The sequence below is a fragment of the Salminus brasiliensis genome, chromosome 20, assembly GCF_030463535.1.
Source record: "Salminus brasiliensis chromosome 20, fSalBra1.hap2, whole genome shotgun sequence".
In the NCBI taxonomy this organism is placed as follows: Eukaryota; Metazoa; Chordata; class Actinopteri; order Characiformes; family Bryconidae; genus Salminus; species Salminus brasiliensis.
In genome coordinates this window covers 3,631,239-3,655,959 of record NC_132897.1, presented here as the reverse complement: position 1 = coordinate 3,655,959, position 24,721 = coordinate 3,631,239, and the positions used below count along the sequence as shown (strand labels likewise).

The window sequence follows — 24,721 nt, the reverse complement described above, 5'->3', positions numbered from 1 at the left end:
CACCCTTCCACCCTTCTCCGAGCAGCCGCTGGTCCATGTGGCTGTGCATGTGTTTAGTGGCCTGAAACTGCTGGTGTAAAACTGTGGCTGCAGTCGGGACATTGCCTTCTCTACTAATCTGCCAAACCTGCACTATTGAGATATTGAAGTATGACCCATTAAAAGCCCATTAAACCTCACCCTCTTCTCTTATCCTGCAGATTAAAGTGGTGGAGTTGGACAGTCAGGCTCCGGTGTGCTCCTTAATTCCAGACTCCACACGGGGCATGCTCATGTGCATGAAGATGTGGCAGGTAAGACCCCCCCCCGAATATCACCTGGATCAGGTGTAGCGGTCACATAAAACACATCACATGGTTTGGCTTAAATTTTTTACAGATAATTTGTATTTATTAACATTTTTCTTTTTGCTTAAACTTTTTCATTTTTAATAATTTCATTAATAATTTCAAGTTATTTTTTTATTTTTATTTTTTAGTGACATCAATAAAAAACTGTGTTAATATTTTTATTCAATTCTAGCAACATAGGTTGTATTTATTAATATATTTAAATAATATTTTAAATATATTAATACATTTTTTTATATTTTCATTTTAGTTTGAACAGAATTTTTTTAATCCATTTTTAATCATTTTATTAATCATTTATTTTTCTTCTGGAACATTTTTGTTTATTTATTTATTTATTTGTTTTTAAGTAACAAAAAAAATCCAAATTTTAATGTTCATTTGACCTTAATTTCCCCAACCCAAAACCCAAACCTAATCCCCATCCTGAAACGCCTCTTTTTGAACTGCCGCTGATGTGGCAGCTCACACCCCAGGCAGCTGACATGCTCAGAGGGAAAGGGCCGGGTCCCCAGCCTCCACCACACTAGCTAACAGACGCCTGTGCCCACTATAAATATCAGCTGGGTAGCGTTTTTTGAAAATCACCACTTTCAGTGATCAAAAACAGCAATTTGCATGACCTGTTGGCCAAAACCGAGGCGGGGGGTGGGCAGGAGGAGGGGCTTACACTGAGCAGTTTTGGCACTTTCACCCTCCTATGTAATTAGCCTAATTAAGAAGCTTTGGGAGCTTCTGAATCTCACTAGAGTGGCAGTTAACCTCTTTAGTGATCTAGATCTGGGGCTGGATCTTGGGTTTCCTAAAAGCATCTTTGCACCCCTCTTAAGTGGCCTCTGTTTGTATTTTGGAGCGACAGCATCAGTAGCAGTGCTCTAGGCGCCTCAGGGTTCGATTAGTTTAGGTTCAGCGGGCTCGGATGGTGATGATGAAGGCTGACTCTACTGGGTACTTGTTTTGTCAAACTTTTCCCCTTTTTCTCCCCCCAAAAAATTAGCGATGCTCCCTGAACTGCCAGGCAGCCGACACGCTAGGAGGACAGTGCCAGGTCCTCAGCTCCCCCACACCAGCTAACAGACGTCTAAACAGTGCTGGCCAACGTCGCTTAAAAGTCATGAGGGGAGAGAGCGCCGTCTACCGTCCCAGAGAGAGGACGGCCAATTGTGCTCTCTCAGACTCTGGCTGCTGATGGCAAAGCGCCGTAGCTCCGGATTCGAGCTTGCAACCCTCCCCTGGGGGCCACAGTGGCAGCGTGTTAGACCGCTGAGCCACTCCTAGCTCTAAAAAACTGATTTCGGACATTAGTGAATCAATTCCACCTCCGATTTAACCTCCAAATCCAAATATGCCATCCCAAATAATAACTTAATTAGCCTACCATTCATAATAAAATAGTCTAGGGCCCTGAGGGGTCCAGCAGACTAAGGCGCCGTCACAGTGATCAGGGGCTCTCTGATTCGAATCCCGGTCATGCTGCTAACCATCGGCAGCCGAGGCTTTGCTGTCTAAAGGGTAGGTAGATGGCATCCTCCCCAACCCCCACCCCACATCGCTTCGCTCGCGTTTGCTGGCCGTCGCTGGTGTCTACAGCACTTCCCTTCAGGTGCATTGGTTGCCCGGTGATGTTGCATGAATGACAGTTCAAAAAGTGAGAGACTTGACTTTGTTCGTGTCGAAGAGGGCTTGTTGGTTCGCCCTCGCTATCATCGGGGGCATTGCGTGCGGATGGGGGGGCGGGGGATGTGATACAGGTTGGGTAATTGGCGGTCCAAATTGGGGAGGAAATGAGATAAGTAAATACAAATAAATAAATTAATAAATAAATAAGTAATAAAAAAAACGATAGGAAAGTCGGATTGACGTTGGACCTCATTTCAGTCCAGATACAGAATGTCAGTAAAAAAAAAAAAAAAAAAAATATATATATATATATATATGCGCGAATGTATGTAAATAAATATATATATTTTTTTATATATATATATATATATATATATGCAATATTGGACCAATATTTGATTCAATATCTGCATTTTACAGATTTTACATTTATTAGTAATTCTGAAAAATTAAAGGTTCTGTATCACTGTGATGCAGATCCAGGTAGAGTCGAATTTCTAAATTTCACATTTTATTAATGTACTCAAATCAACTTTGGCAGGCAAGTCAATGAAAATAGCAGCTTGGGCCGACAGATTGCCTTTTAGCTTTTCAATGAACAGTCTGTTCCTTAAGGGTGTAGAGATTTCTATACATTGGTAAAAAATGAACGTTCAGAACAGTGTATGGAGGTCTCTTCTGGTGGTCTCTCATTTGCCCTTTTGTGTGGGAACCACTGAGCGTGATTAAACGAGGAGTGAGATAGGCAGGGAGAGGCGGGGTTTATGCTGTGTATGCACCCATTCTCAAATGACTGGCCTTCTTTTTTCCCCCTTAAATTTGCTTAGAAAGTCAGAGGTTGTGATTGTCGGGGTTTATTTTGTTAAGGGGCGGCGCGGCAGGCATTGAAATCTGAGCAGAAACTAACCTGTGGAGTGGATAATTAAAGCTCTGTAGAATCGGGAGATCTTAAGTGTACAGTAGAACCCCCCCCCCCCCAATCAAATCTGATATTAATCAGAGTCCTATCAAACCTAAAAATAGCCCTTATTGTGTGATCATATATGAAATATATATGAAATATATTAATATAAAATATATATGAAATATATTATTATAAAATATATATGAAATATATATTAAAATTAATTGTACACTTAAATAAGCAGTGCAGTTTACACAGAAGCTGATTTCCACACTGGTTCTTAATAGGGGTCTCAAACAACGGACATAAAATAACTAAATAAATAAGTAAAATGTTTTTGTTTAACTAATTTCAAAACTTTCTAAACTTTTTATTTGTGTTTTTTTATTATATTTTTACCATTTTCTTTTATTTGTTGATACCAGCACTAAACAAAGAGGTGTGTTACATTTTCAGTGCTAGCATTACTTCCAAATATTTGGCCTCTAGTGTCAAAGTAGGTTTTTACACACAGATAATTTGTATTTATTAACATTTTTATTTTTGCTTAAACTTTTAAAATTCTAATTAATTCATTAATAATTTTTACTTTTTTAGAAACATTAATAAACTGTTAATATTTTTTTTTCAATGCAAGGAACATGTAGATTTTTCTTTCATGTTTACAGCAAGTTGTTTTGTATTTATTAATATTTTCTTTTTTGCTTGATCAGAATTTTAAAATTATTTTATTCATAATTTATTTTTTTCTGGAACGTTTTTGTTTATTTATTTTTGTTTATTATAAGTAACAACAATAAAAAAAAAACATATTACAGGTGGATTTAACATTTAGGGATTTAACATTTAAATTTTTGTTTAAACTAAATACATTTTTACATTTTTGTTTTTGTAACTTTTTTTTGGTCCACATTTTTTATCGTTCAGGCTGTTGACTTTTTTACTTTTCCTATTTACTTTTCATGTTGCTTCCATATTAGTTTCATATTCGTTTGTATTTGTAGTCTTTAATCTTTACACCAAAAATTCTTAGAAAAAACAGCTTTTTATTTTGTGTATTCTTTCTTTTTATTTATTTATTTATTTATTTTTTTACTATCCAGTAGGCTGGCACATAACCATGTGCATGCAGAGCAGCAGAATGCTGAGTGATTTACGATGCGGCCGTGTCCTGGGCCGGGACGCTTTTCCAGCCGCTCTCCCCCTAGATTCTGCCCCGTTCCCGGCCCTGTAATTACATTGCCTGGAACCACGGCGGCTCACAGCCATATATCAACCATCGGCTCCCTTCTGCATCCAGCAGCTTGCCCGCCCGCCCGTGTGTGTGTGTATATATGTGTGTGTGTGTTTTGTAAACACTGCTGAACGTTTCATATCCCTCACCATTTAAAAATAAAAAGACCTGTAATTATTTTCATGCTTAATTAATATCTCCTTTTGTAATATTTACGGCTTTTCCGTCCGTGCCTGTGAGCGGAGACGGGTCTCGGGTCATTTGGCAGGTAGAGTGCTCTCTCACACACACACACACACACATGCATGCTGCCTCGCAGTTAATTGGCAAAACCGAGGCAGTGTGTGACTGCAGGCTCTTTGGGTGGCTCTGCCAATGAAGCCAGATGAAAAGGCTGCTTCTGTAGTGTGTGTGTTTTGTTTTATTGAGTCGCCCACACTTCTGGTTTTGTGTGTTGTGGAGCTGCCTCGGCTGCGGCATCATTAATGAGGGTGTGTAGTTTTGCAGAGTGTGGTGGGAGATCAAAGCGTGGCGACGCCAGGGCATCAACAACGCTGACAGCCCGCTCTGCAACTGCCACAGTCAGAGCCAGCCAGCTTCTCCGTCCCGGGGTCCGTTTAACAGCCGAAAAACACAACCTCGTTCTTCGTAGCGGGATGGACTGTCTGACGAGCTCGAAGCTCGGCGCTGAAGTGGACGGCTTAGCCCACGGATGCAGCCGGGGCACATGTTGGACTGGGGGGCACAGAATTTAGAGGGGCACGGCTGCTAGCCTAACAATGTTGTTACTACTAATATGTTAATAATATTACTAGCAGTTGTTATTATTATTATTATTATTATTAATAGTAGTAGTAGTAGTAACCCAGGCTTTTTAGGAAAGGCAGGCTCATGGCCATCTAAAGCTCACTGATGCTCATGAAGGCCCCACCTCACAACTTACAGGACTTCTTATGGGAGCCCCTGCTAACGTCTGCTGCAGGTGTCCTTGCCTTCGAATGCTCAGGTCTGTTGTAGTAGCACAAAGGGGTTCTGCTCAGTATTAGGCAGGTGGTACTAATGTTGTGGCTGGTTGTCAAACTTTTGAATGGATTTAGGACACAATGTAAAAAAACATCTGGCTGCCCCAGGTGGAGCCGTCACTGTCACAGAGGGTTGTTGGTTCGTATCCCGATACCGCTGCTAGCCATCGGCAGCCGGTGCCTCGAGGGCCTTGCTCTCTCTAGGGTGGGGTGGGTAGCTGGCAGTCACTGGCGTCTGCTAGCCGGTGCGTCAGAGCCGGGTGTATGTCATGCTGGTTGTCTGGTGATGCCGCATCGACGTCAGTTTGAAAAGAGGTGTGGCTGGCCGGGCGTTTGTTGGTCTCGCCCTCACTAGAGTTGGGGGTGTTGCATGTGATTGGGGGGGGGGTACTCTGTTGTCAATGTCAAGTGAAAAACATGTATCTACAGGGGTTTTACAGGAGAAGGAAAAAAAATCAATGGAAATCAACGGAGGTCAAGAATTATTTACACAGGATACAGGACAGCTACAGGGTTTAAAAAATTGAGATTCATGATTTTCATTGGACAACAGTGAAATTACTGTATATCTATATACTGTATCGTTTCAATGTCCAGTGAAAAACATGTATCTACAGAATAGGAGCTTCACAGGAGAAGACGAACATGCTCTTAACTTCAGGGTTCAGACCTGCTGAGTGATTTCTGGTGTGACCATGTAACTTTACAGAAGGAAAAAAAATTAAACAGATGTAAAGAACAGCTTCCAGATTCACAGTAAAATACTTCTTATTTACGTCAGTGTAAATGTGTGGGACTAAACTGGAATGCTACATGTATACATGCATTTCACTTTCTGGGAGTGGTTGGTGTGGCGCAACAGATAAAACCACTAGCTGCAAGTGAGCTATTACATATGTTGGAGACCAGGGTTCGATTCCCAGTCTGGGTGTGCTACACCCATAAGAGTCCTTGGGCAAGACTCCTAACACTGCATTACTGTCAGCTAAATGCCGTAAATGTAATGTAAATGGGAGAGTGAGTGTGTGTATTAGTATTAGTGTGTGTATGAGATCCAAATCCAGTCACTCTATCCAATATAAGACCCAAATCCAGTCACTCAATCCAAATCCAGTCACTCAATCCAATATGAGATCCAAATCCAATTACTCAGTCCAAATCCAATCACTCAATCCAATATGAGGTCCAAATCCAGTCACTCAGTCCAATATGAGATCCAAATCCAATTACTCAGTCCAAATCCAATCACTCAATCCAATATGAGATCCAAATCCAATTACTCAGTCCAAATCCAATCACTCAATCCAATATGAGATCCAAATCCAATTACTCAGTCCAAATCCAATCACTCAATCCAATATGAGATCCAAATCCAATTACTCAGTCCAAATCCAATCACTCAATCCAATATGAGATCCAAATCCAGTCACTCAATCCAATATGAGATCCAAATCCAATCACTCAATCCAATATGAGATCCAAATTCAATATGAGATCCAAATCCAGTCACTCAGTCCAATATGAGATCCAAATCCAATATGAGATCCAAATTCAGTCACTCAATCCAATATGAGATCCAAATCCAGTCACTCAATCCAATATGAGATCCAAATCCAATATGAGATCCAAATCCAGTCACTCAATCCAATATGAGATCCAAATCCAGTCACTCAATCCAATATGAGATCCAAATCCAATATGAGATACAAATCCAATCACTCAATCCAAATCCAATCACTCAATCCAATATGAGATCCAAATCCAATATGAGATCCAAATCCAGTCACTCAGTCCAATATGAGATCCAAATCCAGTCACTCAATCCAATATGAGATACAAATCCAATCACTCAATCCAAATCCAGTCACTCAATCTAATGAGATCCAAATCCAGTCACTCAATCCAATATGAGATACAAATCCAATCACTCAATCCAAATCCAATCACTCAATCCAATATGAGATCCAAATCCAATATGAGATCCAAATCCAATATGAGATCCAAATCCAGTCACTCAATCCAATATGAGATCCAAATCCAGTCACTCAATCCAATATGAGATACAAATCCAATCACTCAATCCAAATCCAATCACTCAATCCAATATGAGATCCAAATCTGATCACTCTATCGATGTCCAGTGAAAAACATGTATCTACAGAATAGGAGCTTCACAGGAGAAGACGAACATGCTCTTAACTTCAGGGTTCAGACCTGCTGAGTGATTTCTGATGTGACCATGTAACTTTACAGAAGGAAAAAAAATTAAACAGATGTAAAGAACAGCTTCCAGATTCACAGTAAAATACTTCTTATTTACGTCAGTGTAAATGTGTGGGACTAAACTGGAATGCTACATGTATACATGCATATCACTTTCTGGGAGTGGTTGGTGTGGCGCAACAGATAAAACCACTAGCTGCAAGTGAGCTATTACATATGTTGGAGACCAGGGTTCGATTCCCAGTCTGGGTGTGCTACACCCATAAGAGTCCTTGGGCAAGACTCCTAACACTGCATTACTGTCAGCTAAATGCCGTAAATGTAATGTAAATGGGAGAGTGAGTGTGTGTATTAGTATTAGTGTGTGTATGAGATCCAAATCCAGTCACTCAATCCAATATAAGACCCAAATCCAGTCACTCAATCCAAATCCAGTCACTCAATCCAATATGAGATCCAAATCCAATTACTCAGTCCAAATCCAATCACTCAATCCAATATGAGGTCCAAATCCAGTCACTCAATCCAATATGAGATCCAAATCCAGTCACTCAATCCAATATGAGATACAAATCCAATCACTCAATCCAATATGAGATCCAAATTCAATATGAGATCCAAATCCAGTCACTCAGTCCAATATGAGATCCAAATCCAATATGAGATCCAAATTCAGTCACTCAATCCAATATGAGATCCAAATCCAGTCACTCAATCCAATATGAGATCCAAATCCAATATGAGATCCAAATCCAGTCACTCAATCCAATATGAGATCCAAATCCAGTCACTCAATCCAATATGAGATCCAAATCCAATATGAGATACAAATCCAATCACTCAATCCAAATCCAATCACTCAATCCAATATGAGATCCAAATCCAATATGAGATCCAAATCCAGTCACTCAGTCCAATATGAGATACAAATCCAATCACTCAATCCAAATCCAATCACTCAATCCAAATCCAATCACTCAATCCAAATCCAATCACTCAATCTAATATGAGATCCAAATCCAGTCACTCAATCCAATATGAGATCCAAATCCAATATGAGATCCAAATCCAGTCACTCAATCCAATATGAGATCCAAATCCAGTCACTCAATCCAATATGAGATACAAATCCAATCACTCAATCCAAATCCAATCACTCAATCCAATATGAGATCCAAATCTGATCACTCAATCTGTTTCAGGAGGTGGTCTGATCCGAGCCAAGTTACAGCAGTGTAAACAAATCTGTCTCTCCAACATGCATTCAACAACCCTAACTACATTTACATTTACAGCATTTAGCAATGTGGAGACCATAGTACTCTGGCCTTTGTCTAGCTTTGACAGCGAGCGTTGGACTCCTGGACGCCTGGACGCTTGTCTTCTATTGGCAGTACTTCTCTACAGGGTCTAGACTAACTGTGTGTGTATGTGTGCATTTGCACATCTGTGTCAGCGAAGGCTGAATGCCTTCTTTAAAAGGAGTGTCCACAAACATTTGGCCATAGTGTAGCTAACGATCTATTCGTAGTCCGTGTTAGGATTAGAATTAGTGGTTTATTTTCCTCAGTGGCTTTCAGTGGAATTAGTCATTTTGAAGGTTTTTTTATTGGTCCATTCATTCATTTTGACGCCATGACATCTGCTATCATGTCGGCATTTCTTGGAGTCTGGGTTCAATCAGTCGCCAAAATATACACCCTTCCACCAGGAAAGTGGTGTAAGCCACGCCCACTTTCTGTGTTTAATTTAGGACGTGTTCAGGAGTCCGCGTTGAAGGCAGGGTATCGGTATTGACAGCCGTGAATGGTACTCGGTGCTGCCCTGGCGCGACGGAAGGGTGGGTGGGTGCACGGACTCCAAGACACTGTCATGATTAAGGTTGCCTGCGAAACGGATAGAAGGGAGAGCTGGTGGTGAAGAGGAAATGTTCCTATACAGATATCAATCTCGCTCAACTCATCGCCTGGCAGAACCATGACATCACCCTTCAGCAAACGTTTTGTGATTGGCTCCGTATGTGCGGCCGGGCTCTGCTGTTCCGGTTCAGGAACAACAGCAATTGTTCTGTCTGGAGCATTGATCCCATACCTAAAGCCCTATTTCTGGACCTCTGGACCTATCTATGCCCTGATTCATAACTGGGCAGTTCTGCTCCTAATGAGCTAGTTGATGGCAACGGTGTCTGAAGAACCCCTGAGAGGAACCAGAGCTAAAAGGGGAAAGCTCCCCAAGACCGTAAACAAAAAGCCACTGGTAGGATCCAAGCCTCAGAAAGCAAAACTGAGGAAGAACCATTTAGAGGGACCAGGACTCTGAGCCACTGAGATGAACCGAAACTCGAAAGGAGGAAGATACCAAGAGCCGAGTCTTGAAAGGAGAAAATCTAAAAGCATGAAAACACGAAGGAGAACCAAAGTAAAATACAGAAGACGCCTTTAAGATCTTGGGGAAGAACCACTGAAAAGGAACAACTGTCTAAGATTGGGAGGAAGAACCATAGAGAGGAACCAAAGCTGTGAGGGAAAACACCCCAAGATCATGCGCAAGAGCTACTGAGAAGATCCAATGCCGAAAGTAAAAACTCCCCAAGGTCTTGAGGGAGAACCTCAGAATGGAACCAAGACTCAAAAGGAGACAATTTGAGAGCAGAAGAACCAAGGAAAGCAAAACTGAGAAAGAACCGTTTAGAGGAACCAAGACTCGCAAAGAGAGTGCCTCAGAGGGAGGCTCTCTCCTGCGTGAGGTAGAACCACTGAGATGAACCAAAACTTAAAAGGAGGAAGATACCAGAACCACTGAAAAGGAACCATTGAGAGGAACCATTGACAGGAAAAAAACTCCCCAAGGCCTTGAGGGAGAACCTCAGAATGGAACCAAGACTCAAAAGGAGACAATTTGAGGGCAGAAGAACCATCGTGAAGAACCAAAGCTGTATGGGGGGAAAACTGTTCATGAGCAAGAGCCACGGAGAACCAAGATCTGGAGGAAGAACCGCTGAAAGGAGAAACTCTTGAGAGCGTAAGGAAGAACGACTGAGAAGAACCAAGTGGTAGCTCGTCCTCCTCTGTTGAAGATGGTGCGAATGGCACAGCTGTCAGTTCTCAGGTTGTAGACTGTTCCATAAACCCATCATCTGATCCATCATTTAGCTTTCGTCCCTCATCATCAGATCCCTCTCCTTCACATCATCTCTTCCCCGCCTTTGTTCCAGACGTTGGATTGCCGAACTGCAAGCACTTCATGCACCCTGGAGTGGTTGAGCACTGTACTGAGCACTGTACGGAACACTCTACCGAGACACCACTGGTGTGAAGAGGCCTTTTATTGTCCATTGAGGTCATTTCTGTCCTCCTGATTCACCATCACTTACTGTCTTTCTTCTCTCCACTCAACTTGGGTCGATCCATCTGTTGCCTCCCTTCCTTATGAGCTCCTGCCCGTCCCTTTCTGGTCCCTTCTTCTACCTGTCTTCTTTCTCTTTACCTCTTACCTTCTGTCCTCTTCGCCTCTTCCTTTTCTCCTCTCGATCCCGCCTGTGTTTTTCCTCACCTCCTTCTCATCCCTCCATGAACCTCCTCTCGTCTCCTTCTGTTGCTCCTGCCCTTCGTTTCCTTCTGTTACTTTCCTTCTCTCTTCTTTCCTCCAGTCCTCAAGTCCTCCTCTTCTGTCCTGTCTCTCCATTTCACTGTCTCTCCCTGTTACCACCTTCCTTATTGTCCCTACTCCTCTTCTTTCAATCTGTCCACTCATCTTCGTCTCTCCTCTTCTCAACCTCTGTCCCGTTTATTACTCCCCTTCCTTCTTTCCCAGCTCCTCCCTTTCTTCTCCTTTTGCTCTTTCTCGTCCCCTTCCTCCCGTCCTCAACTTCTGCTGTCTCTTCTGTTGCTCCCCTTTTTTTCTTCTTCCCCAGCTCCTGCCGTTCGTCTCCTCCCGTTCGTCTCCTCCTGTCTTTCCTCGTATGTCCTCTCTTCATTGTTTTCTGCTCCCCTTTTCACTGCCCTTTCTTCTCCTCTCTTTCTGGCCACTCATCCTCTTCTCTGCTCAACCTCTGTCCCTTTTATTGCTCCCCTTCCTTCTTTCCCCAGCTCTTGCCTCTTTCCTTCGGTCCCCAACTTCCCCTGTCTTTCCTCGTATGTCCTCTCTCTGTTCTTTCTGCTCCCTTCTTTACTCCTGTTTACTCCACTTTTTTCCTCTCTTCCCAAAGTCTATCCCTTCAGAGATCGTCTTTTCTCTTTCCGATCAATCCACTCGTCCTCTTCTCCTCCCCTTTCTCTCCTCTGCTCTCCTCCCTTCTCTCCTCTGCTCCTTTCCATTGCTCCCTTTCCTTCTTTTCCCACTTCTCCTGTCTTTCCTCGTATGTCCTCTCTCTCCATTCTTTCTTTCCGCTCCCTTCACTCCTCTCTTCCCCTAGATCTATCCCTTTAGCATTCCACCCAGTTACCCCCTTTCTTCTTCTTCCTACTCCTCTCCTTCCAATCTATCCACTGTCCTCTGTTCTCCTCCCTTCTCTCCTCTGCTCAACCTCTGTCCCTTCTATTGTTCCCCTTCTTTCCAATCTATCCACTCGTCCTCTTCTCCTCCCGTCTCTCTCCTCTGTTCTCCGCCCGTCTCTCCTCTGCTCAACCTCTGTCCCTTTATTGCTCCCTTCCTTTCTTTTCCCAGCTCCTGCCTTTTTTGTCTCTTTCCTGCCATCTTTCCTTTTATGTCCTTTCTCCATCCTTTTCAGCTCCCTTCTTCCCTCCTTTTCACTCCACTTTTCTCCTCTCTGCCCAACTTCTGTCCCTTCAGTATCCCTGTTTACCCAAACCCTGCCCATTCTTCTCCTCTCGGTCCGGTCCCTTCGCTTTGCAACTCTGTCCCTTTTGTTGATGCCCTCCCTCGTCCTTTCTGTCTCTTTCCTACTGTCTTTCCTTTTATGTCCTTTTTCCATCCTTTTCAGCTCCCTTCTTCCCTCCTTTTCACTCCACTTTTCTCCTCTCTGCCCAACTTCTGTCCCTTCAGTATCCCTGTTTACCGTAACCCTGTCCTTTCTTCTCCTCTCTGTCCCTTTCCTTTCGCTTTGCAACTCTGTCCCTTTTGTTGCTGCCCTCCCTGTTTATTCCAGCTCCTTCCCTTCCTTTCTGTCCTACTGTCCTTCCTCCCTTGTCCCGGTGTTCTCCCCATTCATTTCTGCTCCCTTCTTTTTTTTCTAAATCTCTTTCTGGTCTCTCCTCTCCACATCTTGTATCTCTTTAATGTATCGATTGTATTCCCTGTATTCGTCTCCCAGATCTTACCATCTTACCATTCCCATCTCCTCTGTGTCTCATTTTCCCTCCTGTACACTCCTCTCTCCTTCCCTCTCTTTCCTTCTCTTCCTCCCCTCTTCGCCCCACTCTGAATGACTCTAAAGCAGCTGTTGGGATGATGAATCTTGGCCTCCAGCTCGAGCCGTAATCCCACTCAAGTGCTCTTCTGCAGGCCCAGCCATGGAGGATATAATGAATTAGGTGTCTACCCGGGGTTCCTCGACCTCCGGCCTGTGACATCATCAATCAGGGAGCTCCTACACTTAGCTGAAGTGCACGGGCCAGAGGGCAACAGACGCAAACACTTACCAACTGTCTGTGAGGCTTGCGGATTGATTTCCACTTGTTTTGTTTTTTATGTCATCGTAATGCGGCTCCGCTAGGGATATGTTTATACGGAATTCGTGATTCTGTCTATAATTTGTTTTAGCATTGAGGAAAGAGAAATATACCATTCCCTGAGAGAGTGACCTTTCGGGGAGAAAGAGAGAGAGCGTGAGGGAAATGAATCCCAACGTTTTGGCCTTTGCACATATGGAAGGAATTTTTCATTGCCAGCTTAGCTGATGGTGGGTACACTACTACTAATACTACTACTACCTAAGGGCAGAAGATTTGTAAAGCTTCCTCAGACTCATTGAATTGGTGGGAAAGGGGGGGTGTAAACAGTTGCAAGTTACAAGTATGGGACATGGGCACTAGGGTGAGCAACCTTTGTGTGACCCCGATGGCTCGTCGCCGCTGGACATTCACATTCACTGGAGAGCAGCACCATTAAGTGTGTTTTATTAGGAATTTGCATACAGAGAGGGCGGAGCTGGAAGTGATGTATTCCTGCGTGGTTATTTGCAGGAGATGTATGGCCCGCCCTCGGGATGGGAGGGTTTTTGTGGGTGTGTGTTTAGGTATAGAAGAAATGTGTTGAATATTTAAATGAGTTCATGCTTGTTTTGGCCTTTGTCAAGACTTTCATGTGGCCTGACGTTTTGGTCCAACCCAGGCCTACCTTGACTTTTGAACAAGTTTCCTCGTTTAATAAAACGTTCCCTCCGTTTAATAATCTGTTCCCTCCGTTTAATAATCTGTTCCCTCCGTTTAGTAAATGTTCCCCCCGTTTAAAAACTCGTTCCCTCCATTTAATAATCTGTTCCCTCTGTTTAATAATCTGTTTCCTTCGTTTAAAAACTCGTTCCCTCCGTTTAATAATCTGTTCCCTCCGTTTAATAATCTGTTCCCTCCGTTTAAAAACTCGTTCCCTCCGTTTAATAATCTGTTCCCTCTGTTTAATAATCTGTTCCCTCCGTTTAAAAACTCGTTCCCTCCGTTTAATAATCTGTTCCCTCCGTTTAATAATCTGTTCCCTCCGTTTAATAATTTGTTCCCTCCGTTTAAAAACTCGTTCCCTCCGTTTAATAATCTGTTCCCTCCGTTTAATAATCTGTTCCCTCCGTTTAATAATCTGTTCCCTCTGTTTAATAATCTGTTCCCTCCGTTTAAAAACTCGTTCCCTCCGTTTAATAATCTGTTCCCTCCGTTTAATAATTTGTTCCCTCCGTTTAAAAACTCGTTCCCTCCGTTTAATAATCTGTTCCCTTCGTTTAATAATCTGTTCCCTTCGTTTAATAATCTGTTCCCTCTGTTTAATAATCTGTTCCCTCCGTTCACTTTATTTAATAATTCCGTCCCTAAACTCACTAATAAATTGTCATGGGGAGTTCACTTGAACAGGAATTGGATAATTGGCCTTCCAGACTGTGTAGAAAATCACACTGAGGGTACAATTTATTCAATTGAGGAAACAACTTTACAGGAGACAGGATTTATTCCAACTCTTATTCCAAGCATTTCTATTGGCCCATTCATCGTGAACTTTGAGCACAATTTGAAGAAGAACTGCCAGATTCACGTTGTGTCTAAAAGTCAGAAAATAGGAGGTTTTTGCTAGACAGTGACTAAATACCAGCTGGAGCAGATTTTTAATGGAACCTAATTTGCATTGCAGGGCACTGTATAGGTGTGCATGTTCATGTTTGGTGGTGTGTGTGTGTGTGTGTGTGTGTGTGTGTGTGTGTGTGTGTGTGTGTGTGTTCTTGCATGTGTATATGTGTGTGTGCATATGTAAGTGTGTGTGAGTGTGTTAGAGCACATCTCTGCTGTAAATCTGGCCTGTAGACAGTAGGCCTGCAGCGCTGCTGTGAGTTATGGCTGTGTGTGCTTTTATCAGCTGCCGCTCTCTGTGTTTTTATCCACTGGGCTGATTTATGAGAGGACCCACTGCATGTAGCCGATACTTGTAACTGCGGGAGCTTCTCCCATAACCGAGCCAGGCAGCGCGAAGAAGAGCCTGCGGGATAATCACAGGTCACAGAGTGTATCTCTTTAAAAGTGTGTGTGTTTGATAAGAGAGGATGGTGGTCTAGGAGAGGATGTGGCACTGTGTGTGTGTGTGTGTGTGTGTGTGTGTGTGTGTGTGTGTGTGTGTGAGATGTGAATACTTACAAACTTTCTGTTGATGAGGGTGTGAGGTAAATTAGTGAGTGATGGAAAGGAAAGTGAAAGCAGCGGCGGCGGCGGTGGTTATGAGAGTGGGAGAGAATCGACAGCCATAACATTAAAACCACCTGCCTAATACTGAACGCCCTCATACATTAGCAACAGTCTGGCCCTCCATTAGCCTCTGTGAGTCTTGGACGCTGATGACCCTGTCGCCGGTTCATCGTTTATCTTTTGGTAAGTACTGACCACTGCATATGTACTGAACACCCCACAAGACCTGACTGATTTGGAGATATTCTGACTCGGTCGTCTAGCCGTCACAATGTAATTCTTATTCGAATGTCAAAGATTCTTAAGATTACCTGTTTTTCCTGTAGGTAGTAGATGTAGCAACAATAATGGTGGTAGTAGTAGTAGCAGCAGCACTAGTTATAGTAGTAGTTGCAGTACTAGCAATATTAGTAGCAGCAGTAGCAACAACATGGTGGTGATAGTAGGAGCAGCAGTAGCAGCAGTGGTGTAGCAGCAGTAATGGTGGTGGTGATAGTAGTAGTAGCAGCAGTAATGGTGGTGGTGGTGGTAGTAGTAGCAGCAGTAATGGTGGTGGTGGTGGTAGTAGTAGCAGCAGTAATGGTGGTGGTGGTAGTAGTAGCAGCAGTAATGGTGGTGGTAGTAGTAGTAGTAGCAGCAGTAATGGTGGTGGTGGTAGTAGTAGTAGTAGTAGCAGTAATGGTGGTGGTGGTAGTAGTAGTAGCAGCAGTAATGGTGGTGGTGGTGGTGGTGGTAGTAGTAGTAGCAGCAGTAATGGTGGTGGTGGTAGTAGTAGTAGCAGTAATGGTGGTGGTGGTAGTAGTAGTAGTAGTAGTAGCAGCAGTAATGGTAGTGGTGGTAGTAGTAGTAGTAGTAGCAGTAATGGTGGTGGTGGTAGTAGTAGTAGCAGCAGTAATGGTGGTGGTGGTAGTAGTAGTAGTAGCAGCAGTAATGGTGGTGGTGGTAGTAGTAGTAGCAGCAGTAATGGTGGTGGTGGTAGTAGTAGTAGCAGCAGTAATGGTGGTGGTAGTAGTAGTAGCAGCAGTAATGGCGGTGGTGGTAGTAGTAGCAACAGTAATGGTGGTGATAGTAGTAGCAGAAGTAGTAGCAGCAGCAGTAATGGTGGTGGTGGTGATGGTAGTAGAAGCAGCAGTAATGGTGGTGGTGGTGATGGTAGTAGAAGCAGCAGTAATGGTGGTGGTAGTAGAAGCAGCAGTAATGGTGGTGGTAGTAGAAGCAGCAGTAATGGTGGTGGTGGTGATGGTAGTAGAAGCAGCAGTAATGGTGGTGGTGGTGATGGTAGTAGAAGCAGCAGTAATGGTGGTGGTAGTAGAAGCAGCAGTAATGGTGGTGGTAGTAGAAGCAGCAGTAATGGTGGTGGTAGTAGAAGCAGCAGTAATGGTGGTGGTAGTAGAAGCAGCAGTAATGGTGGTGGTAGTAACTGCAGTAGCAGCAGCAGTAATGGTAGCAGCAGCAGTAATGGTAGCAGCAGCAGTAATGGTAGTAGCAGCAGTAATGGTAGCAGCAGCAGTAATGGTAGCAGCAGCAGTAATGGCGGTGGTGGTAGTAGAAGCAGCAGTAATGGTGGTGGTAGTAGAAGCAGCAGTAATGGTGGTGGTAGTAACTGCAGTAGTAGCAGCAGTAATGGTAGCAGCAGCAGTAATGGTAGCAGCAGCAGTAGCAATAATAGTGGTAATAGTATAAACCTGTTCTGGGAGTTGAAGGACTGACCATCACTTATTAACATCGGTCATCATTCACCCATCATTTATTAGTCAGTAAATCACTCAAGCTTGAAATTTCCAAATTGATATCTGAATTCAAACTTGCTTCTGTCAGTAATATCAGTTACCAGAACTTTTAGCCTCTTAACATGCAGACCAGGAAATGCAGTACATCCTGTCCGGCGTGACGAGACGAAGGAGACAAATAGGCTTCAAAACATGCAAATTACAGCCCACCTTTCTGTCGCATACGTGTGGGTGAGCGGTAGATATGCAGTGAGGTCTGGAGGATGCATTTGTGTCTGACATTTAAAGTGACACGATCAGCCATAACATTAACACCACCTTCTTGTTTCTACAGTCAGACTCAGGACCCCACAGGACTGACCACCACAGAGCAGACTGTAGTATTTCTTGGGTGGTGGGTCGGTCATTCTCAGCACTGCAGTTACACTGACTGACATGCTGGTGGCGAGTGTGTGTGTTAGTAGTGTGTGTTGCACTGCTGGTGGTACGAGTGGATCAGTGTTTAGACCCCTTAGCGTCACTTCTGGACTCACCATCCTGTGAGCTCAGATAAAGGACTAGAGAATGTCCAGCACCAACAACCTGTGCAGCAGCAGATCAGAGAGAGCCTCTGTCTCTGACCTTACCTTCGTCTACAAGCTGGACCAGCTAGGTAGGAGGAGTGTCTAATAGAGAGTGGACAGTGAGTGGACAGGCAGACACAGTGTTTAAGCACTCCAGCAGCACTGCTGTGTCTGATCCACTTGTACCACCAGCAGTGCAACACACACACTACTAACACACACACTCGCCGCCACCACCAGGTCAGTCAGTGTCACTGCAGTGCTGAGAGTGATGACCCACCACCCAAATAATACTACAGTCTGCTCTGTGGTGGTCAGTCCTGTGGGATCCTGAGCATTGAGGAACAAACAGGAAGAACAAATGGTTCTTTGAGCAGTGCCATAGAAGAACCACTTAGTGATGGTTCTTTAGACCTTTAGAAGGTTCTTCACACTCTCACATCTCCACCTTCTGTAGCATCACTTAAACAACTATGTGTAGAACCTTTATTATTAAGAGTATGTTGCAGAGTTGTGGAGTTCTTTGAATTTGGCGGCACGGTTCACCCTGCTGTTGTCCATCCACTCCTGGATTGGCCTTGAGCTTGGGGTCGTTGTCCTGTAGATATATGATGTTTCTCCCAAGCTTTAGTTCTTGAACCTGAACCATCTTTGTGTGTGTGTGTGTGTGTGTGTGTGTGTGTGTGTGTGTGTGTGTGTGTGTGTGTGTGTAGATGTTTGGGGGATAGGTATGCACCCTATACCACATCCAGTCTAGTGAGTGCTGGAGAATATAGATGAGGAGTCATGTGATGAAGGCTGTAATTGCCCGACAGCACCAGCAGCAGCTGATAAATGTGGTGACTCTGCTGAGCTTGAACAGCCAGATAACCTCTACTGATACACTCTACAGCTATAGACTTCTGTTTTACTATAGTACTGATACACTCTACAGCTATAGACTTCTGTTTTACTATAGTACTGATACACTCTACAGCTATAGACTTCTGTTTTACTATAGTACTGATACACTCTACAGCTATAGACTTCTGTTTTACTATAGTACTGATACACTCTACAGCTATAGACTTCTGTTTTACTATAGTACTGATACACTCTACAGCTATAGACTTCTGTTTTACTATAGCACTGATACACTCTACAGCTATAGACTTCTGTTTTACTATAGCACTGATACACTCTACAGCTATAGACTTCTGTTTTACTATAGTACTGATACACTCTACCTCTATAGACTTCTGTTTTACTATAGTACTGATACACTCTACAGCTATAGACTTCTGTTTTACTATAGTACTGATACACTCTACAGCTATAGACTTCTGTTTTACTATAGTACTGATACACTCTACAGCTATAGACTTCTGTTTTACTATAGTACTGATACACTCTTCAGCTATAGACTTCTGTTTTACTATAGTACTGATACACTCTACAGCTATAGACTTCTGTTTTACTATAGCACTGATACACTCTACAGCTATAGACTTCTGTTTTACTATAGTACTGATATACTCTACAGCTATAGACTTCTGTTTTACTATAGTACTGATACACTCTACAGCTATAGACTTCTGTTTTACTATAGTACTGATACACTCTACAGCTATAGACTTCTGTTTTACTATAGTACTGATACACTCTACAGCTATAGACTTCTGTTTTACTATAGCACTGATACACTCTACCTCTATAGACTTCTGTTTTACTATAGTACTGATACACTCTACAGCTATAGACTTGTTTTACTATAGTACTGATACGCTTTACAGCTATAGCCTTCTATTTTATTGTAGTCATGATACGCTCTACCTCTATAGACTTCTGTTTTACTATAGTACTGATACGCTCTGCCTCTATAGACTTCTGTTTTACTATAGCACTGATATACTTTGCCTCTATAGACTTCTGTTTTACTATAGTACTGATACACTCTTCAGCTATAGACTTCTGTTTTACTATAGTACTGATACACTCTACAGCTATAGACTTCTGTTTTACTATAGTACTGATACACTCTACCTCTATAGACTTCTGTTTTACTATAGTACTGATACACTCTACAGCTATAGACTTCTGTTTTACTATAGCACTGATACACTCTACAGCTATAGACTTCTGTTTTACTATAGTACTGATACACTCTACCTCTATAGACTTCTGTTTTACTATAGTACTGATACACTCTACAGCTATAGACTTGTTTTACTATAGTACTGATACGCTTTACAGCTATAGCCTTCTATTTTATTGTAGTCATGATACGCTCTACCTCTATAGACTTCTGTTTTACTATAGTACTGATACGCTCTGCCTCTATAGACTTCTGTTTTACTATAGCACTGATATACTTTACCTCTATAGACTTCTGTTTTACTATAGTACTGATACACTCTTCAGCTATAGACTTCTGTTTTACTATAGTACTGATACACTCTACAGCTATAGACTTCTGTTTTACTATAGTACTGATACACTCTACCTCTATAGACTTCTGTTTTACTATAGTACTGATACACTCTTCAGCTATAGACTTCTGTTTTACTATAGTACTGATACACTCTTCAGCTATAGACTTCTGTTTTACTATAGTACTGATACACTCTACAGCTATAGACTTCTGTTTTACTATAGTACTGATACACTCTACCTCTATAGACTTCTGTTTTACTATAGCACTGATATACTTTACCTCTATAGACTTCTGTTTTACTATAGTACTGATACACTCTTCAGCTATAGACTTCTGTTTTACTATAGTACTGATACACTCTACAGCTATAGACTTCTGTTTTACTATAGTACTGATACACTCTACCTCTATAGACTTCTGTTTTACTATAGTACTGATACACTCTACAGCTATAGACTTCTGTTTTAATATAGTACTGATAAACTCTACAGCTATAGACTTCTGTTTTACTATAGCACTGATACACTCTACAGCTATAGACTTCTGTTTTACTATAGTACTGATATACTCTACAGCTATAGACTTCTGTTTTACTATAGTACTGATACACTCTACAGCTATAGACTTCTGTTTTACTATAGTACTGATACACTCTACAGCTATAGACTTCTGTTTTACTATAGTACTGATACACTCTACAGCTATAGACTTGTTTTACTATAGTACTGATACGCTTTACCTCTATAGACTTCTGTTTTACTATAGTACTGATACACTCTACAGCTATAGACTTGTTTTACTATAGTACTGATACGCTTTACAGCTATAGCCTTCTATTTTATTGTAGTCATGATACGCTCTACCTCTATAGACTTCTGTTTTACTATAGTGCTGATACGCTCTGCCTCTATAGACTTCTGTTTTACTATAGCACTGATATACTTTACCTCTATAGACTTCTGTTTTACTATAGCACTGATACACTCTTCAGCTATAGACTTCTGTTTTACTATAGTACTGATACACTCTACAGCTATAGACTTCTGTTTTACTATAGTACTGATACACTCTACCTCTATAGACTTCTGTTTTACTATAGTACTGATACACTCTTCAGCTATAGACTTCTGTTTTACTATAGTACTGATACACTCTACAGCTATAGACTTCTGTTTTACTATAGTACTGATACACTCTACCTCTATAGACTTCTGTTTTACTATAGCACTGATACACTCTACAGCTATAGACTTCTGTTTTACTATAGTACTGATACACTTTACAGCTATAGACTTCTGTTTTACTATAGTACTGATACACTCTACAGCTATAGACTTGTTTTACTATAGTACTGATACGCTTTACAGCTATAGCCTTCTATTTTATTGTAGTCATGATACGCTCTACCTCTATAGACTTCTGTTTTACTATAGTACTGATACACTCTACAGCTATAGACTTGTTGTACTATAGTACTGATACGCTTTACAGCTATAGCCTTCTATTTTATTGTAGTCATGATACGCTCTACCTCTATAGACTTCTGTTTTACTATAGCACTGATACACTCTACAGCTATAGACTTCTGTTTTACTATAGTACTGATACACTCTACCGCTATTGACTTCTGTTTTACTATAGTACTGATATGCTTTACAGCTATAGACTTGTTTTACTATAGTACTGATATGCTTTACAGCTATAGCCTTCTATTTTATTGTAGTCATGATACGCTCTACCTCTATAGACTTCTGTTTTACTATAGTACTGATACGCTCTGCCTCTATAGACTTCTGTTTTACTATAGTACTGATACGCTCTGCCTCTATAGACTTCTGTTTTACTATAGCACTGATACACTTTACCTCTATAGACTTCTGTTTTACTATAGCACCGATACACTTTACCTCTATAGCCTTCTGTTTTACTATAGTACTGATACGCTCTGCCTCTATAGACTTCTGTTTTACTGTAGTACTGATACGCTCTGCCTCTATAGACTTCTGTTTTACTATAGTACCAATACACTCTACAGCTATAGACTTCTGTTTTACTATAGTACTGATACACTCTACCTCTATAGACTTCTGTTTTACTATAGTACTAATACACTCTACCTCTATAGACTTCTGTTTTACTATAGTACTGATACGCTCTGCCTCTATAGACTTCTGTTTTACTATAGTACTGATACACTCTACAGCTATAGACTTCTGTTTTACTATAGTACTGATACACTCTTCAGCTATAGACTTCTGTTTTACTATAGTACTGATACGCTCTGCCTCATATATATATATATACTTCTGTTTTATTTGTATACTTTGAATATTAATATTAATTAAGTCTCTCTCTCTTTGTGTGTGTGTAGGCAGACTCAGGTCCTCTGCTGTGTGCTGGGTATGAAGACGGCTCCCTGGTTCTTTGGGATGTTTCTAATAGGCGTCCTCTCGGCTGCCTGAAGGCCCATCCTGATCCAGTAATGTGTCTGGATGTTGACGCAGGCAGACAGAAAGGCATCTCCGGGTCCTCAGACAAATCCCTGACCTCCTGGACCATCAATGACCAGCAGAGCCTTCAGGTTTCTAACCCCCCAACACACACACACTCACACACTGTTTTGTAGCCGTTATTATTGTAGCTGACAGAAACGTCCCAGTCAAGATTTAAAAAATAAAGGTGCTACTAATGGTTCTAGTAAAGTGATGCCATAGAAGAACCATTTTTGGTTCCATAAAGAAGAACCATGATTGTCGTAATAGAGATGTGCGTGTGGAGAACCTTTTAAAGACCCAAAGGAAAGGTTCTTCATCAATTTAATGGTCTATTAATCTCTATTATGAAGAAACATTATTTATTATTTCTGAAGCATTAATGTTTAATGTAAAGATGTTTGTTCTCTGGAGCTTCACAGGTTTCAAGGCAGTTGCAAAAGATAAATACCTTTTAAATAATAAATAAATAAACAAAAATAATAATAGTAAGTTTAATGTAAATTAAATTGGTGGTTGGTGTGGCGAAACAGATAACACCACTACCTGCCAGTGAGCTATTACACCATGTGGAAGACCAGGGTTCGAATCTTGGTCTGGCTGACTGTGCTGCGCTACACCAATAAGAGACCTTGGGCAAGACTCCTAACACTACATTGGCCCACCTCTGTAATATGAGTAACCCTGTAAGTCGCTCTGGACAAGAGCATCAGCTAAATGCCGTAAATAATTGCAAATTAAATTATGAATTATTAAATTAAATTATATATCAAAGTATATCTGATTAGGTGGGGTTAGTCCTAGTTATCATCATCATCATCAGCAGCAGCAGCAGCAGCAGCAGCAGATATGCACATGAAAAATATCAGCTCTTTATCAGCCCCTGTTCCCATATCGCTGCATCCCTAGTAAAAATCTACAGTAGAATTCCTGTGGAACGTCGATGGATTGACCTGACGTTAGTAAACCTCAGATTTGCAGCGTATCCTAAGTGAAATCTGGCTTGAGACAACCCCACGCGCTCGACCACACGTACGTTCAGACACAGTGGAAACACATTAGATCATGTAGAAGTGTATCTTCGTCCCGTCAGGGTGATGAATCAGTCCCCCGGTTTCTTCAGCACCGTCCCGATGTGACAGCAGCTCTAACCCGCCACCCGCACTCTGCTACTGCTCCAGGTTCTACCTATGGTCAGAAGAACGCTCTCCACCGCCCTTCACGCTAGGGCCGTATTTCATCTTATGTAACACCTCGCTCATCTGAAGGTTAACGGCTCGTTAGCAGCGCTCCTCTCCGCTGATTTCAGGAGTTAAAGAGCCATATTTCACACCGAAGCCGAAGAATCCGGACAGGCTGATCTACGCTCCTGGTCTGCGGAGGGAGTTGTTGTTCTTTCCAGTGCCTTTTACACTTGAACGGACGGATTAGAAATATTCGCAAACCTCCCTCGTATTATTTCTAGGGCGCAAAAATGTATCTGCAATAATACTGCGAAAGCATTTATTCAATATTTCTCAAAATAGGAGCTGCACGGGCAGCCGGGTTTACTTTTGCTCGCGCTGAGGCAGCGGGTTTTGATTTAGAAGGCGGCTCGCGGAGGTTAGGGCAGAGCGAGCTGGGAAAAGAGTCAGCAGGGGCTTTTAAATTAGCCTCAAGTGCAGCGCAGTGTGACGTCCAGACAGCCACTGAGAACGCTTCCCACAGAAGTGTTATTGTGTGTGGCAGCAGAGCTGGGGAATCTGCTGGGTCGCTGCCTCTGGGTCTCTCTCTCTCTCTCTCTCTCTCTCTCTCTCTCTCGCATGGCTCTCTCGCTCACTCACACTCACTCTCTCTGTCCTCTTTACTTTTTGTCTTATAATTCAGTCCCTTCCCATCCACATACACTGCCTTTCTCTCTCTCTCTTTCTCTCTCTCTCTCTCTCCCTCTCTTCCAACCATAGTCAGTGTCTCTCTCTCTCTTCCAACCACAGTCAGTGTCTCTCTCTCCCTCTCCCTCTCTCTCTCTCTCTCTCTTCCAACCACAGTCAGTCTCTCTCTCTCTCTCTCTCCCTCCCTCCCACCCACAGTCAGTCTGTCTCTCTCTCTCTTCCATCCACACTGTCAATGTCTCTCTCTCCCTCTTTCTCTCCCTCTCTAGCTCTCTCTCTCACATCCAGTCAGTTTCTCTCTTTCCCTCTCTCTCTCTCTCTCTTTCTCTCTCTATTTTCCATCCACACTGTCAGTGTCTCTCTCTCTCTCTCCCTCTCTAGATCTCTCTCTCCCATCCACACTGTCAGTGTCTCTCCATTTTCCCATAAACTCATTTTGTGACTCTTCCATCCACACACTG

General features: G+C 42.3%; 1 protein-coding gene across 1 annotated transcript in view; it reads left to right on the top strand.

Moving 5' to 3' along the window:
• Positions 1–24,721, top strand: part of gnb1l (guanine nucleotide binding protein (G protein), beta polypeptide 1-like) — a 70,323-nt gene that overhangs the window by 28,224 nt on the left and 17,378 nt on the right. Inside the window, exons 5-6 of the mRNA XM_072664638.1 lie at positions 201–293; positions 22,269–22,478. Coding sequence (XP_072520739.1) covers positions 201–293; positions 22,269–22,478 — 303 coding nt within the window. The remainder of the gene's footprint in view (positions 1–200; positions 294–22,268; positions 22,479–24,721) is intronic.